General features: G+C 42.3%; 1 protein-coding gene across 3 annotated transcripts in view; it reads left to right on the forward strand.

Annotated features, from left to right (window-relative positions):
* The first annotated feature begins 5,921 nt into the window (after positions 1–5,921).
* Positions 5,922–14,372, forward strand: part of EIF4E3 (eukaryotic translation initiation factor 4E family member 3) — a 48,542-nt gene continuing 40,091 nt past the window's right edge. For 2 of the 3 annotated variants that reach the window (XM_072598667.1, XM_072598669.1), the window contains exon 1: positions 5,941–6,226. In XM_072598667.1, coding sequence (XP_072454768.1) covers positions 6,066–6,226 — 161 coding nt within the window. In that variant the 5' untranslated portion in view covers positions 5,941–6,065. Of the gene's footprint in view, positions 6,227–14,372 lie in introns of all 3 variants that reach the window. The other variant, XM_072598670.1, reaches the window with a different exon arrangement.

The raw sequence follows: 14,372 nt of genomic DNA on the forward strand, positions 1-14,372 counted from the left end.
ATTCCTAGGGACAAAGGGAATGAGGAGGGAAAAGTTTCTTAAGAATTAGAGCAATACAAAAGAGAAATGGGCTTCTTTAAAACATTATGGCTTCCAAGGCATCTAGGTGGTACAGTGGATAGAGCACTGGCCCTTGAGCAGCCAGGGTAGAGCAGTGGAAGGACCCTGGCCTCAAAGCCAACAAGACCCCAGTTCCAGGCTGGCTTCTGACATAGCCTGGCTGGCTGGGAGGATCACTTTAGGCAATCCTCTCAGACTAAGACTTGGGGAAGGTGCCAGGACCCCACATTGATAAATAAGGGAGAGGCACAATATGCCAGATGAAGCATTCATTTTCAGCCCTCCCTCACTCAAAACAAAGTCAAGTGCAAGTCATGTCATCATTTCTCTGATGGCATGATCATCTTAGGCAATGAAGGACAAACGCACACACACACTGGCCCTAAAGTCAGGAAGACCTGAGTTCAAATCTAGCCTCAGACACTTGACACTTAATAGTTGGATGACCCTGAGCAAGTCACTTAACCCCTATTGCCTTGCAAAAAAACAAAAAAAAACAAAAAAACTTTCCTCTCCTTGCAGGAAGACTCTCCTCTCCTCATAGTAGAAATCAATTCTGGGCACAGATTGGACTAGATGGGTGATAGAGTCTCTTCCAGCTTCCAAAGATTCTGAGTACATTCCAGGCATGGGAGACAAGGTAGATGATGCCACAGGGGTGGGATATCATGCTGGGTTCATAGGAATAATGACTATGTGGAAAGTTGTAATGTAAGATAAACACTGTGGGTATATATTACAAAAAAACAGACCAAAAATTATGAATTTTATGAGGCAGCCAATGGGGAGCTGTTGAAAGATTTTGAAAATAATAACATGACAACATTTATTCTCAAGAAAGACATCTGGCAGTGGGCTAAGTGGTGTATTGGAGACAGAGTAAATGGAGCAGAATAGTTAAGATGTTGCAACAATCAGAAATCAGGAAAAGGGGGTGGTTGGAAGATAAGTGGAGGACCTTGCTCAGAAGCCATGGGAGAGGCAAGCATGCATAAGAAGGAAGTGGTCAACCATTTCATCCCCTCTCAAACATCCCATAACTCTCCCTCTCCTCCTTTTTCTCAGCTGACAACCTTCTCAGCAGACAACTTTGCTTCATATTTCACTGACATAATTGAGGCCATTCACTCAGAGGATCCATTTCTCCCCTCATCTCATATCAATCAGACACCTTCTGTTACTACCTCCTCCTGAAATTCACCCCTGTCTTACATGAAGAGATGGCCCTTCCCCTGGTCAAGCCTAACCCCTCTACATGGACAGATCATCCCATTCCATCTCATCTTCTCCAGCAGATCTCCTCCTTTATCATCTCCACTCTCTCACTTGTCTTCACTCTATTCCCATCTACAGCAGCTTTCTAAAGTATACAAACAGAACTACATCACACCTATCCTCAAAAAGCCTTCACTCGATCCATCATCAATAGCTGCTAGCTGTCATTCCATATGTCTCCTCTCTTTCGTAGCAAAATTCTTTGATCTGGCATCTACAATTGGTGAATCCACTTCCTTTCCTTTCATTCTCTTTTTAAGTCTCTACAGTCTGACTTCCAATTTCCTCTCAACCCAAACCACTCTCTTCAAAATTACCACTGATCTCTTAATTGACAAATCTAAAGACTTTTCTTTATTCCTCATCCTTCTTGATCTTTCTATAGCCTTTGATACTGTCAGTTACCCTCTTCTCCTTGACAGTTTGTTCCTGGTTCCCCTCCTACCTATCTTGCCACTCCTTTTCAGTATCCTTTCCTAAATTTTCATCCAAGTAATACCCACTAACTGTGACTTGGTCCCTGCTTCTTTTCTCCTTCTTCTGTATTTGGTGATCTCATTGGACATCCAATTCATCCCTAATTGATTCACATTGACTCCATGGATTCAGTTACCATCTCTATGTTGATTAGTCTCAAATCTATTTTATTTAGCTCTAACCTCTCTCATGACTTCCAGTCTCACATCTCCAACTGACTTAGACATTTCAAACTGCATGTCCCATAGTCATCTTAAACTCAACCTGTTCAAAATGGAACTCATTATGTTTTGCCCCAAACCTTCCCCTTTTTGTAACTTCCCTGTAATCACTGAGGGTTCTACTCCCTCCCAGTCACTCAGGTTTACAACCTAAGTGTCACCCTCAATTCCTCACTCTCTCCTACACCCCCTATCCAAACTCTATTTAACCTTTCTAATTCATCTTATATATGTTCCATTCTAACTTCTAGCATCAATACCACTCTCACATAGGTCCTTATTGCTTCACACCTGGATTACTGAAATAGCCTTCTAGTGGATTCTCTGCCTCAAGTCTCTCCACATCCCAGTCTATCCTCGATTCAGCTGTCAAATCTGTCTTCCTAAAGTACAGGTATAATGCTATCCCCTCAACCCATTTGATACATTCCAGTAGCTCCTTGCCACTTTCAGGATCAAATATAAAATTACCTGTTTGGCTTTCAAAGTCCTTCATAAACTGTACACTTGTATCTTTCCAGTCTTCTTAAACCTTATTTTCTCTTCCCCTCCCATGCATTCTGTGGCCTCCTTACTGTTCCTTGCACAGGACATCCCAGCTTTTAACTCCCTGCATCTTCACTGGTTGTTTTCCACATTTGAAATATTCTGTCTTAATTTCCTCCTCTTCCTGTCCTTGGTTTTCTTCAAGTTCCAGTAGAAATGCCATCTTCTAAAAGGAGCATTTCCTGGTTTCCCATAATACTAATGCCTTTCCTCTGAGACTATCCCCTAATTCATTCTCATTCATTCTCTTTCTCTCTCTCCCTCTCTCTCTCTCTCCCCTACCCTCTCTATAAACATTGTTTGTTTCTAGTTGTTGGCATGCTAGCTCTCCCATTACAATGTGATGTCCTTGAGAGCAAGGACTATCTTCTGCCTTTCTTTGTCCCTTTAGCCCTTAGCACAGTGATTGGCTCAGAGTTATGTGCTTAATAAATGCTGATTGACTATGTCAAGTAATGTAGAGAGGTCAAGGAGGATGAAGACTGAAGAAAAACCACTGGAGTTAGACAATTAGGAGTTTACCAGTGAACTCTTGACCTCTACATGACTAGAACCATGACTGGAGCCCCATGAAGGCAGCAGCATAAGCATAAGCTCTGAAACATGTATTATAACTGAATAGTGGGCCTTCTACTGGGCAGTGCCAGACTCAGGATTGCTTCTCTAGCATCCCCAAATCTGAGCATTCCAGGACCCAGTCTTCTAGACAGAGAGCATGTATATGTATGTGGGTGCTCTGGCCGTGCCATCTTCCTGGGGGGAAAATGGAAAACCTCAGAATCCAGATCAACTGGAAAAAGGAAGTCTTTAGTCTCTGGCTTGTGCTCAGAAAGGGGAAAAAGGCAAAGTGGGATGAGGGAAGGGTTCAATCAAGAAAGAAGTTTCCCCCTTATAAACTACCTCTAGCACAAAGAAGTGGTATGGCTCACAGCAGCCTGAGCCATCCAAAGTAACGCCCTATAGATTCCATTGAGCCCAGATAGGTGAAAAAGGTATGTCTACATCCTATGAAAGGGAAATGCTCTCAGCTACTTAGAGGCTCATCTACTTGTAAACTAATCAAGCTGATCCAAGAAGTTTTCTGATCAATATTCAGTTTCATTAATAAAGGTGATGAGTGGATGTAAAGGTGCCATTTTCATAGCTTGCAAATTATAGCCCCCTGTACAGCTCCTGAATACCAAAACTAATTCACTACTTAGGTCTAACATCTAGAGCAGTAAGAAGAAATATGGTAAAGTGGAGTGTGTACTGAATCTATAATCAGGGAATCTGCTTTCAAATTCTGACACTGCCTACTTACTAGCTGTGTAATGATTGGGGACACCACTCAACCTCTCTATTTTTGTTTTCTTATCTATATAAAATGAAGAGATTGTAGTAGATGACTTCTAAGGTCCCTTCCAACACTAAATATATGAGCCCATGATCCTAACCTTCAGGTCTTAGACCACTGAAAAGAGGGACTTTGAATCTAAATAAACACCAAGCTTTGACATTTTGCCATTATGTATTTTTTTAATCAATGGATATTAACAGTAAAACTGTTATAATGAGGCTATCTTCAGGATGTTTTGATATTAAAAGTGTCCTTGCACTTGGAGAAACTAGGAACTATTGGTTCAGATACTAAATTAGCACTTTCATTTACCTAAGTCTCATCTAAATCACTGGCATCTGCCCATCCATGTCCTTTCTTCCATCCCTTCTCCTCCCCCAGTCTCCTTGGTTCTTAGAAAAAATGAATGATGCTTAGAAAAAGCATCACTATCACACTTCCCTTGCCCTTTTTATAAAGACTCAGAGGAAAGTATTGAGTCTTCAGACCTCAAAAATGTAAACATCTGTCCAGTTTGACAGTTTTCCAAAAGGAATCAGAACATAAGCTAGCTCCTGTGTAACATAAGTGTCAAAGGATTAAACTGAAGATGTTGAAGACATTTCCTTCTTGGAAGCAGCAGGAGCAGCAGCAGCAAAAGTCAGCTTGCAACACTGTTGGAAAGACTTCCTAAGGTTTCTTGGGACTCACAACCATTTCTGGCACTAAACCCAACTGGAGCTATCAGAAGCATATGGAAGGTGGAAGATTATGGTGGTGGTGAAATGTAAGACTACTTTCTAAAGTTCAAGACCTAAAAAAAGGAGAAGACTGGATCCCTGTATTCCTGGGCTATGTAGATGTGTAGGGGTCATCACTGTGACACTGCTGCCTCTAAGGGAAGCCAAGAGGCTTTAAAAAAAAAAAAAGTTAATGGGGAAGCCATATGAGGAAAAGGAAAGAGCACTGGGTTTGAAGTTGGAGGGCCCATCTCTGGGCCTGAATTCCTCGTTTATAAAATGAAGTATTTGAACTAGATAGCTCCTCAGCTTCCCTCCTGCTCTAAATCTCTGATTCTAAACTCACAATCCTGATGAGAGAGCTTACTGTAAGAGTTCTTGAATCCATATTAGCAAGCATTGTTATTTTGTCAACATATATTTTATCTATCATATAACTGATCTCGGGTAGGGGGCTGCAAAATCTTTTGATGCTAAAAACAGTATTCTTACTTGAAGAAGCTGGGATTCATTGGTGCTAATATGAAATTAGAACATTACTGAGTTCTTATCTTGTCACTGTTCAAGACCATCTGTGTCAAGGTATTGGTCAGTTTGATCTTTGTCTGCCCCCTCCCCCAGCATTGTTAATGTTTCTGTAGTTATAAAGTTACCTGATTTAAGAGTGGGCTGTTAAAACGGAGAAAGAAGAAAACACGGGTATTGGAAAAGGTAGAGGGACAGAGACAACCGGACAATATCCCTGTGCTTCAGCGCGTTCTTGTCGAGGTGAGAGTGCGGGACCCCATCTGGAGGTGTTGAGCATATTGACCAATGGTCAGATGTTATGGGATAGCCACGTGTAGTTTGCAATGGAGCAGAGCTGGCACGAAGTGCGCTAACACAGAGACTTCCCCAGACTTGCCCTCCCCCTTGGCAGAGCACTTTGTGGGGTACAGTCGCTGTCCCGCTGCCTCTGTCCAGCGGCCAAACTGGGCACCTGTGTGCCCTGGGCCGGAGGGAGCTCTCTGAGCATCCGGCCCTCGGGCCTGCCTGTCTGCGCGGCCCGCTGCCAGTCTGGCTCGCGCGGACCGTGCGCGCGCCCATCCCCTTCCTCGGTACCCCCTCCTGGCCGCCCGGCCGGGCCAGCACAGCGGCGCCCAGGGTTGGGCCGGCCTTGACCTCGGGGCGGGAGAGCAGGCGGGGGCGGCGCTGACCCCACCTCGGGCCGGGCCCCGGGCCCCCCGCGAGGGGCGGAGCCGAGGGCGCCCACAGGCAGGAGAGGGCGGGGGGCGGGGAGGAGACAGAGGGCGGGCGGGGGCGGGCGCGGGAGGGCGGGGGTGACTCAGCCTCGGCCGCCGCGGCCTCCGCCGCTGCCGCTGCCTCCGCCGTCTGCGGCTTTCCCGGTGCTCGCCTCCTCTAGCTCCGGTGGCCGGGCGACGGGAGAAAATGGCGCTTCCCCCGGCCGCCGAGGCAGCGGCACAGAGCCCTCCGGAGCCGCCCGGGCCGCCGGCCGCCGAGGAGCCGCTGGCCATGCAGCGCCTGGCCGAGTTGAGGCCGGAGCCCGGCGGGGTCCCCCTGCACTCCCCCTGGACCTTCTGGCTCGACAGGTGAGGGCAGGTCTGGGGCCGGAGGCCGGGCCGGCGGGGCCCGGGGTCAGTGCCCGGCGGCCCAAGCGGGGTGGGGGTAGAGGGAGCAGGCGCCGCCGGCCCCGCCCCCGACGGGGCGGCCCGGCCCTGCCCAGCCCATCACAGCCCAGCCGGACCGGCCCGCCCCCCCGGCCCCCCTCCGCTCCCCCTCCCTCGGAGCTGCCTCTGCCGGGGCTCGCTTTGTCTCGCTCTCTGGCTGGCCCGCCCCTCTCCGCTCTCCCCCCCTTCCCCCCACCCCGAGCTTGCTCTCGGGTCTCTTCTTTCAGCCCAGCCTCCTTCACCACCTCCCTGGGCTCTCTACCCCAACTCCTTCTCTCCTCCAAGTCTCTGCACCCTGCCCGCCCCGCTAGTCGGTGGGGCGAAATCCTACCCCACCCCGACCCGCCTCCCTTCTTGATCCCCTCCCTCTTTCTTGCCTTTCCTGCCCTGGGCCCAGAGCCATCCCTTTCCCAGCCCAGGGCCCGATCGCTTTGACTCTCTGGGGCACCCAGATTCCTTCCACTATCTCCCCAGTTCTTTTTTCTCCCTAAAGCTAACTCTACACCCAGAACCTCCTTCCTCCTCCCTCTCCCAACCCCACCTTCTTCTGTCCCATGCTCCCTGTACTTTGCTGTTTAAAAAGGTAAGGCTATTGAGCTCATGCAACGGGATACCACCGGAGAGCAGCCTCCTAGCCTAGCAAAAGAGGCAGCAAATGGCACAGAGCCTTGAATGACTGACTTACCTCTCCAAGCCCATCCCTCTGGCCTCCTGTGCCCGATTCTGTTCTTGCAAAGCCGGGTAGTAACTTGAAACCTTTGGAAACTTTTGGGGGCGCAGATGGGTCTGCTCAGTTATTACTTAGCCCTTGACTGGGTGGATGGAGGTGGGTGGGAGGATTAGAGAGTTCAAGTAAAAGTTTCTACAGTCTCAGGTCCCTTTAAATAGCAACAAATGCAAAGAGTACCAGACCAAAATTGAGGTAACTAACACCAGTGAAGTTCTGGCTGCTGTATGTTTGGCATACGTAAAATGGGCACAGTAAAAGCGATCTTACCTACCACTCTGAAAGACTGAGGAAAAAGTAAAATGATAGATGCGGAAGCTCTTGGAAAAGTTAAAAGCACCATGCCAACCGAAGGTTTTTATTACCATCGCAGCAGGGTTAGTGTGTCTGGTCTTGAGTGTGTCAAGCATTAGTTTCATCCTAGGGCCCTTCAGTAATTTGATGCTCACTAACATTATAGAAGAGTAAAATGATATCCTCCCTAAAGGCTATCCAAAGCACATTTATGGAAATTTAGTTTAGACAATCTATTATGACTAATGGCTAGGAGAAAATCTTACATGAAAGTGCTTCTGTAAGAAATCTCTTAGGGTAGGCAAGTCTTTAATTTCAAAGTCATTATCTAAAATACTTGAGGATCAACAAAGGTTATTATTTTCCAGATTGGAAGGGATAAGCTGTCCTTACTGAATTACTGTTCTGTTATAGTTTCTTCAGAAGGAATACTTGGTCCCAGAGGCCATTCTCTTTTTCTGATTCATAGGTTAATTGAGGGGGTAGGGGGGGAATAGACCCATTCTCCTGTTTTCCAAAGCATTTCAGTTTGATTGCTTTTGTATGATACAGAATCCTAATAGGACATTTAACTGTCATTACAGCCCTTAAACTAATTTTCCCAAAAGGTAATTAATTGCCTGTATCTCATTGTTTCCAAAGGTGTAGACACAAAGGGAATTTAAATAGAAACAATCATAACTCTTTTTTAACTACCTCTTCTTGTTTTTAATGATATAACCTAGTACTTTAGGGAGGCAAGTGTTATAGTCAGTTCTGAAGTTTTGTGGAATTTTGTTGCCTAAAAGAATACTCATGCTGATTTGTGGTTATGGGTATGGGGAAAAATTTTTTTCCTCTAGTCCAAAACTTAATTATCAAAAACTTATTTTGAAATAACAGATTTAAGCTGGAAGGTGCCTTGTCTAGTTTAATCCCTTCCTTTTACATGAACAAATTGATTCCCAGAGAGGTAAAACCAGCAATTTTTTTTTGCACTGTACTATTATTGTTCTTTGTTGGTCATTCTCAAAGAAGATCTGTGGCATCTGGAGGGTGATGTCTTCCCTTGCAAGTGAGGCAAGGCAATGCAAAGTCTGATATCAGCCTCTCTCTCCTCCAGGGTCCTCTGAGTTCAGTGGCAAAGCATAGGTCAGGATGACTGGAGATCCTTTTTAAGTTAAGGTCTTTCCCAGGTTTCAGTTTATCTGAGACAACACCTCTTCAGTGATTTAAGCCTAGATAAGAAATGAGGTAAAAAATGGCCTAGTTTGCCTACTCAAAAAAAAAAGCCAAACTTGGAAAGGAAGACCCTCAGGTTTTCTGGTCTGAACTGATACAATTGCAATTTATACCCCATCTAAGCCATCAAAACAATGAGTAAGTGAGACTTTGGCTGGGAAGCTCAATGAGATTCAAAGGTAGCTACATGACCATACCTTAACTGTACCATAGGGCCTCAAGAAACAACAGTAATTTTCACTGATTTCTGCAGGTAGGTAGAAGACAGACAAAAATGATGTGTCCTTTCAGTGTTTTCTAACATTTTCTTGAAATATGTGACATATTTTATGATAAGCAGAAAAGGAAAATCTCAATAAATAATATTCTTCCACTTAAGAGTTTGGGATTCTTTTCATTTTAGTAACTCAATAATTAATTTGAATATATTTTCTTCACAGAGCAGAAATCATTAATATTGATGGTTACATTCATTTATTAAACATAATTAGTTCAAACATGACAAATAATAGCAATCTATTTTGCTCAGATCAATTTTTAAAATGGCTTTTATTGAACAGTTCCTCCCACCCCATCAACCTAGTATCAGTCATAATTATATACACTGTTCCCAATCTGTGAACAAGTTGTGTTTCAAGAGTTTGTTTGGAGTTCAAAACATATCTCCTCAAAGAGATAATTTTACAGTGCTAATCTGAGTCTTGTGGTTTTGAATTAAAGTTCAGATATAGTGGAAAGAATTCTATGTTTGTAGTCAAGAAGACCTCAATTTAAATCTCAGCTACTGAGTTCTCTCATCCGTCAAATGACTGGCTTAGACTGCATAGCTTTGATGGTCAAATTCAGTACCATATCTGTAAGAGTGTCTTCCCCCCTTTCTAGGTTATAGGCAAAATTTTCCAATGGTCAGAATTGTCTTTGGTATCCTCAACAGTTTTTCTGGGCTCCTTTCCCCAATCCACATGCTTCCCCAAGTTTCCTACTGAGGAACACATCCTAGTAAAATTCTCCTCCCCTCCTCCCTCTCCTTTCTTGCTATCCAAAATCTCATTGTGCTAAACAGTCTCACAATTGATTTTTATTCTCTGCTTAATTGATCCTTACAAAAATCCTAAATTGTGGTGTGTGTGTGGGGAACCTGGGAGAAAAGCAAATTTGTTGGATCGGGAGGCAGGCCAGTTCTAATCTATTTCTGCTTGTCCCAGTTTCTTTCCTTTCATATCTTTGAACCCCCCAGATTTGGCTAAAAGTGCCAAATATTTGTACTCTGTCCCTTGAGAATGAAACTGGGATCTGGAGGTGGAGATGAGGGTGAAGAGTGACAGCTCCATCTATGTCTATTTGAGAGGGTTTGTAAGTCAAGAGAATTTTAAATTGTAAAAAGAACTGAGGAGCTAATAGATTATGAAGATACATTGTACCATTTTTTAAAACATTGATAATCCTTTATTGATTCTCTATAGGTGCAGTATTTCTAAATTTGTTTATGTAGTTTCTTTTTTTAATTTATAATTTTTCATGTGGCAGTTTGGGTAATCGAACCATCTCACCATCATAATAACTAGCAGTGACAGAATACTTTCATGTTGGTTAAACCCTTTACAAAGACGCTCGCAACAACCCTGGGAGATAGGCAAAATTATTACCCTCATTTTACAGATGAGAAAACTGAGGCAGACATGGGTTAAGTGACTTGCCTCAGGTCACATAGCTAAGTGTCTGAGGCTGGATTTGAACTCAGATCTTCACTCTCGGTCCAGCACTTCATCTACTGTGTCATCTAGTATTTACATAGCCCTTTACATGTTATTTGATCTTCACAAAAGCCCTGTGAAGTAGGTGCTTTTAATAATTTTACGTGTTAAATTTACCCATTTTATATAAAATGAAACTGAGGCTAAGAGAGGAAGGGCAGAAACAAGTATTTGTTATAAAGAAATTAAATCTATTCTGTATCATTTTGTAATTGATTCTATTTGTAAATGATCCTATTTGGTGTTACTGCCCCATTTTCTGTGATTGCTCTAGCCACATTTCTTTGTCTCTCTAACCATAAGTCAAGTTTAGAAGCAGTTCTCCTGTTAATCACCGTTCTATTCTTGCTTCAAGGAAATCTGCTATCCTTAAGGGATGCCAGTAGACAGTGGGGAGTCTGATCTAGTATCTTTATACCACCTAGCTGTCTTTTCAGGATGTCTACTTTGTTATCCAAATAAGTCTGGTCTAATTTTGAAAATGGATTCAAACAATGAACATTTCTTAGTCACTGGAGGGAAGGAGAGGGCTATTGCTGGCACTTCCTTTCCAAATTCAATCAGTCATGTTGTCCTCACCCCTATAATGCTGCCAGCCCTGTAATCAATTACATTATTTTCCTCACTCAGTTCTGTCCTTTGTTCTATGTTTATAAAAAGGAGCTGTACCTCCTTCTCTGGATCATTGGTCTAAATGAGGTAGCCATTTGGCCCACTTTGTTAACAGGTTTTCACTCTGCTAATAAACTGAAAAAACTTGGGCTTCTGCACCTCTGTTTACCCACGTTGAATTCTATTGAGACAATGATGCACCTATTTTGTGCCAGGCACTAAGTGTTTTACAAATATTATCTTGTTTGATTCTCACAACAGCCTCTGGAGGTAGATACTATTACTATTCCTATTTTGTAGTTGAGGAAACTGAGGTAAAGAGTGACTTGTCCAAGGTCAGATATCTAGTAAGTATCTGAGGCAGGATTCATATTCGGTCTTGACTCCAAGTCCAGCACTTTACTCATTTCACTGTATCACCTAACTGAGAACCAACTTTGGGAACAAGAGACCTGGATTCAAATTCTGTCTCTCACACTTTTACCTATGTAATTCTTAACATGTTACTTAACCTCTCTGGATCTCAGTTTTCTCAACTATATAATGAGGGGTTTGGACTAGATGGTCTCTAAAATCTAGATCAGTGGTTCTGTGAAAGAGTAAAAAAATACTAAATGATTTGCTGTTTTATATATATATATGTATATATATATGTATATATGTATATACATATATATGTATATACATATATATACATATATGTATATGTATATACATATATATGTATATGTATATATGGTATATACATACACACACACATATGTAGTAAACAGCACACTCTACAAATACTTCTCAACCAGCACTTCAATGCTTCATGAACCTCCACCTCCTCCTCATTCTGTGGCTTCGCTCCACCAATGAAGCTCCCAGTCTTTCTTGGATTTTAGTGGATAAAGTTGTGATTGAAAAATTGAGCAGTATGCATGCAAGGGAACCCCTCTGAATTTAACTAGATTGGCTACTCATACCCCAGGCAGTTTTATGTTGGCAGATAGGCCCTATCCTAATAAATTCTCTGCTGAAAAGTGGAGGTTCAGACAATACAAATAAAAGCATGCTGTGGAGGCAGCTTCCAAGTAAAACCATAGAATCAAAAGCATTTACATTTTGATTCTAAAATAATACAGCTGATTATATGCACATATATACACCCATATGTATATATGTATGTATATATTTTAAATGACAAGAAACAGGCATGTGTAAAGAAAGTCAACAAAAGAGTGGTTTTGGTTACTTTTCATTCACATGTTTACCTCTCCTACAGCAAATGATCCCAATAATGATTCTCTCTCTAACTTCCAGTCTTTTCCTATCTACTGGCTCCTCCCCTGCTGCCTACAGACATACTCAAGTGTCTCATCACTAAAAAATACCATCTTCCCTTAAATCTACCAATCCCTCCATGCTATCATCCTCTCCTCCCTGACATAGCCAAATCTTTAGAAAAAGCTTTCTTCACTTGTTGTTTCAATCTTCTCTTTTCCCATTTACTTCTCAGCCCTTATAAGCTTGCTTCTGATCTCATCACCACACTGAAACTGTCCTCTCTAACATTACCAGTGATTTCTTAATTCCCATCTTCAGCAGCCTTTTCTCCCTTCTCATCTTTCTTGGCCCCTCTCCATGATGTGACTCTGTTGATATCTCCTCCTGGATACTCTTGTACTAATCTCAACAACAACAAATGCTAAGGAGCACCTTCTTCCCAACAATCCCACGAGCATTACATTTTAACATTGTGAAATAGGCCAGGGTGAAAAGAAGACGTTTAATAGATTCAGAATATTAAACCAGTAACTATGTAGTCTACACTGTATCAATATTTGCCATCATTTTTTTGAGACAGTTTGTGTGAATAAAGAAGGGAGGTAGTGGTAAGGATAAAAAGTAACATCAGCGTTGTTATTGAAAAGTGAATGTGGAGGCAACAAAGAGCACTGAATGTTCAGGTGTCAGAGGACATTGGTTCAAATCCTACTGCTCATACTTCCTATCTATGTGACCTTGGGAAACTCAGTTAATCTCTGAGCCTCAGTTTCCTTATTTATAAAATGAAAAGTTTGAACCAAATGGCCTCTGAAATTGCCTCTAGCTCTAGCTCTGTTTATTGTTCCTTCACTAAGATTTTAGTCCATTGCCTGATTATGGTTTGAAAGTGAATAAATCTGGTTTTATGAGACTATTCTGCACAATGTGCACAAAATTTGCACAAGTTCAGTAAGATTCCAATCAGGATGGAGAATTTATTTTTTTTTTGTATTTAAATTTATTTATTTAAGTTTTCAGCATTCATTTCCACAAAATTTTGGGTTCCAAATTTTCTCCTCATTTCTCCCCTCCCCCTACCCCAAAACACTGAGCATTCTAATTACCCCTATCACCAATCTGCCCTCCCTTCTAACATCCCTCCCTTCCCTTATCCCCATCTTCTCTTTTGTCCTGTAGGGCAAGATAACTTTCTATGCCCCATTACCTATATTTCTTATTTCCGAGTAGCATGAACAGTACTTGACAGTTGTTCCTAAAACTTTGAGTTCCAACTTCTCTTCATCCCTCCCTCCCCACCCATTCCCTTTGGGAAGGCAAGCAATTCAATATAGGCCATATCTGTGTAGTTTTGCAAATGACTTCCATAATAGTCGTATTGTGTAAGACTAACTGTATTTCTCTAGGATGGAGAATTTGTAATATAACTTTGACAGCAGACTATTATTTTAAACCAATCTAGCTAAATTTGTGAAGGCTCATCATCGAGTTGGGTTGGGTTGGGTATCAAGTGAGATTTTTTTTTTTTTATTTTTACCCCAGAAAGTCATGAAATCATTGAAAACATTGAAGAAGTCTAATATGCATCAATTAAGGAAGAACCCTACACTGATTAAATCATCAGTCTGGGCCATGGGTTCTTCAGTCTTTCAAAGTCAAATTCATGTTCTTTTCTTTCCGGAAGCCTTTCTTGACTCACCTTTTTGTTGACATTTCTCCCCTCCTAAGTCACTGACAGGAATCTTTCCTTTAAACATTTTTGCATTATTTTAATTTTTAGTTATTTGCATGTCCCATCATTTGCTGAATTATAAATTCAGTGAGGGGAAGGATCATAATCTTATCTAATTGTTATGTCTTTAGCAACTAGCACAGTATTTTCCATATAGGAGGCTAATAATAGCAAATGTTTATATATTCTAAGATTTATAAAGTACTTCTCAGGATAAATATTACCACATTTTAGAGAAGTAATTGTTGCTTCTATAGAGGGTGAAGATATGCAGTATTTATTTAGGGTTTGTAAAGTACTTCATAGTTATTCTCTTATCCTCACAACAACCCAAGGAGGCAGGTGATTTTATTAATACGTACTCCACATTTTACAGGTGGGCCAACTAAAGTAAAAGGAGGTTAAGTGACTTGTCCTGGGTCACACAGCTAGCAAGTATCTGAGGCATGTTTCAAACTC

This window comes from Notamacropus eugenii, chromosome 3, assembly GCF_028372415.1.
Source record: "Notamacropus eugenii isolate mMacEug1 chromosome 3, mMacEug1.pri_v2, whole genome shotgun sequence".
Classification (NCBI taxonomy): Eukaryota; Metazoa; Chordata; class Mammalia; order Diprotodontia; family Macropodidae; genus Notamacropus; species Notamacropus eugenii.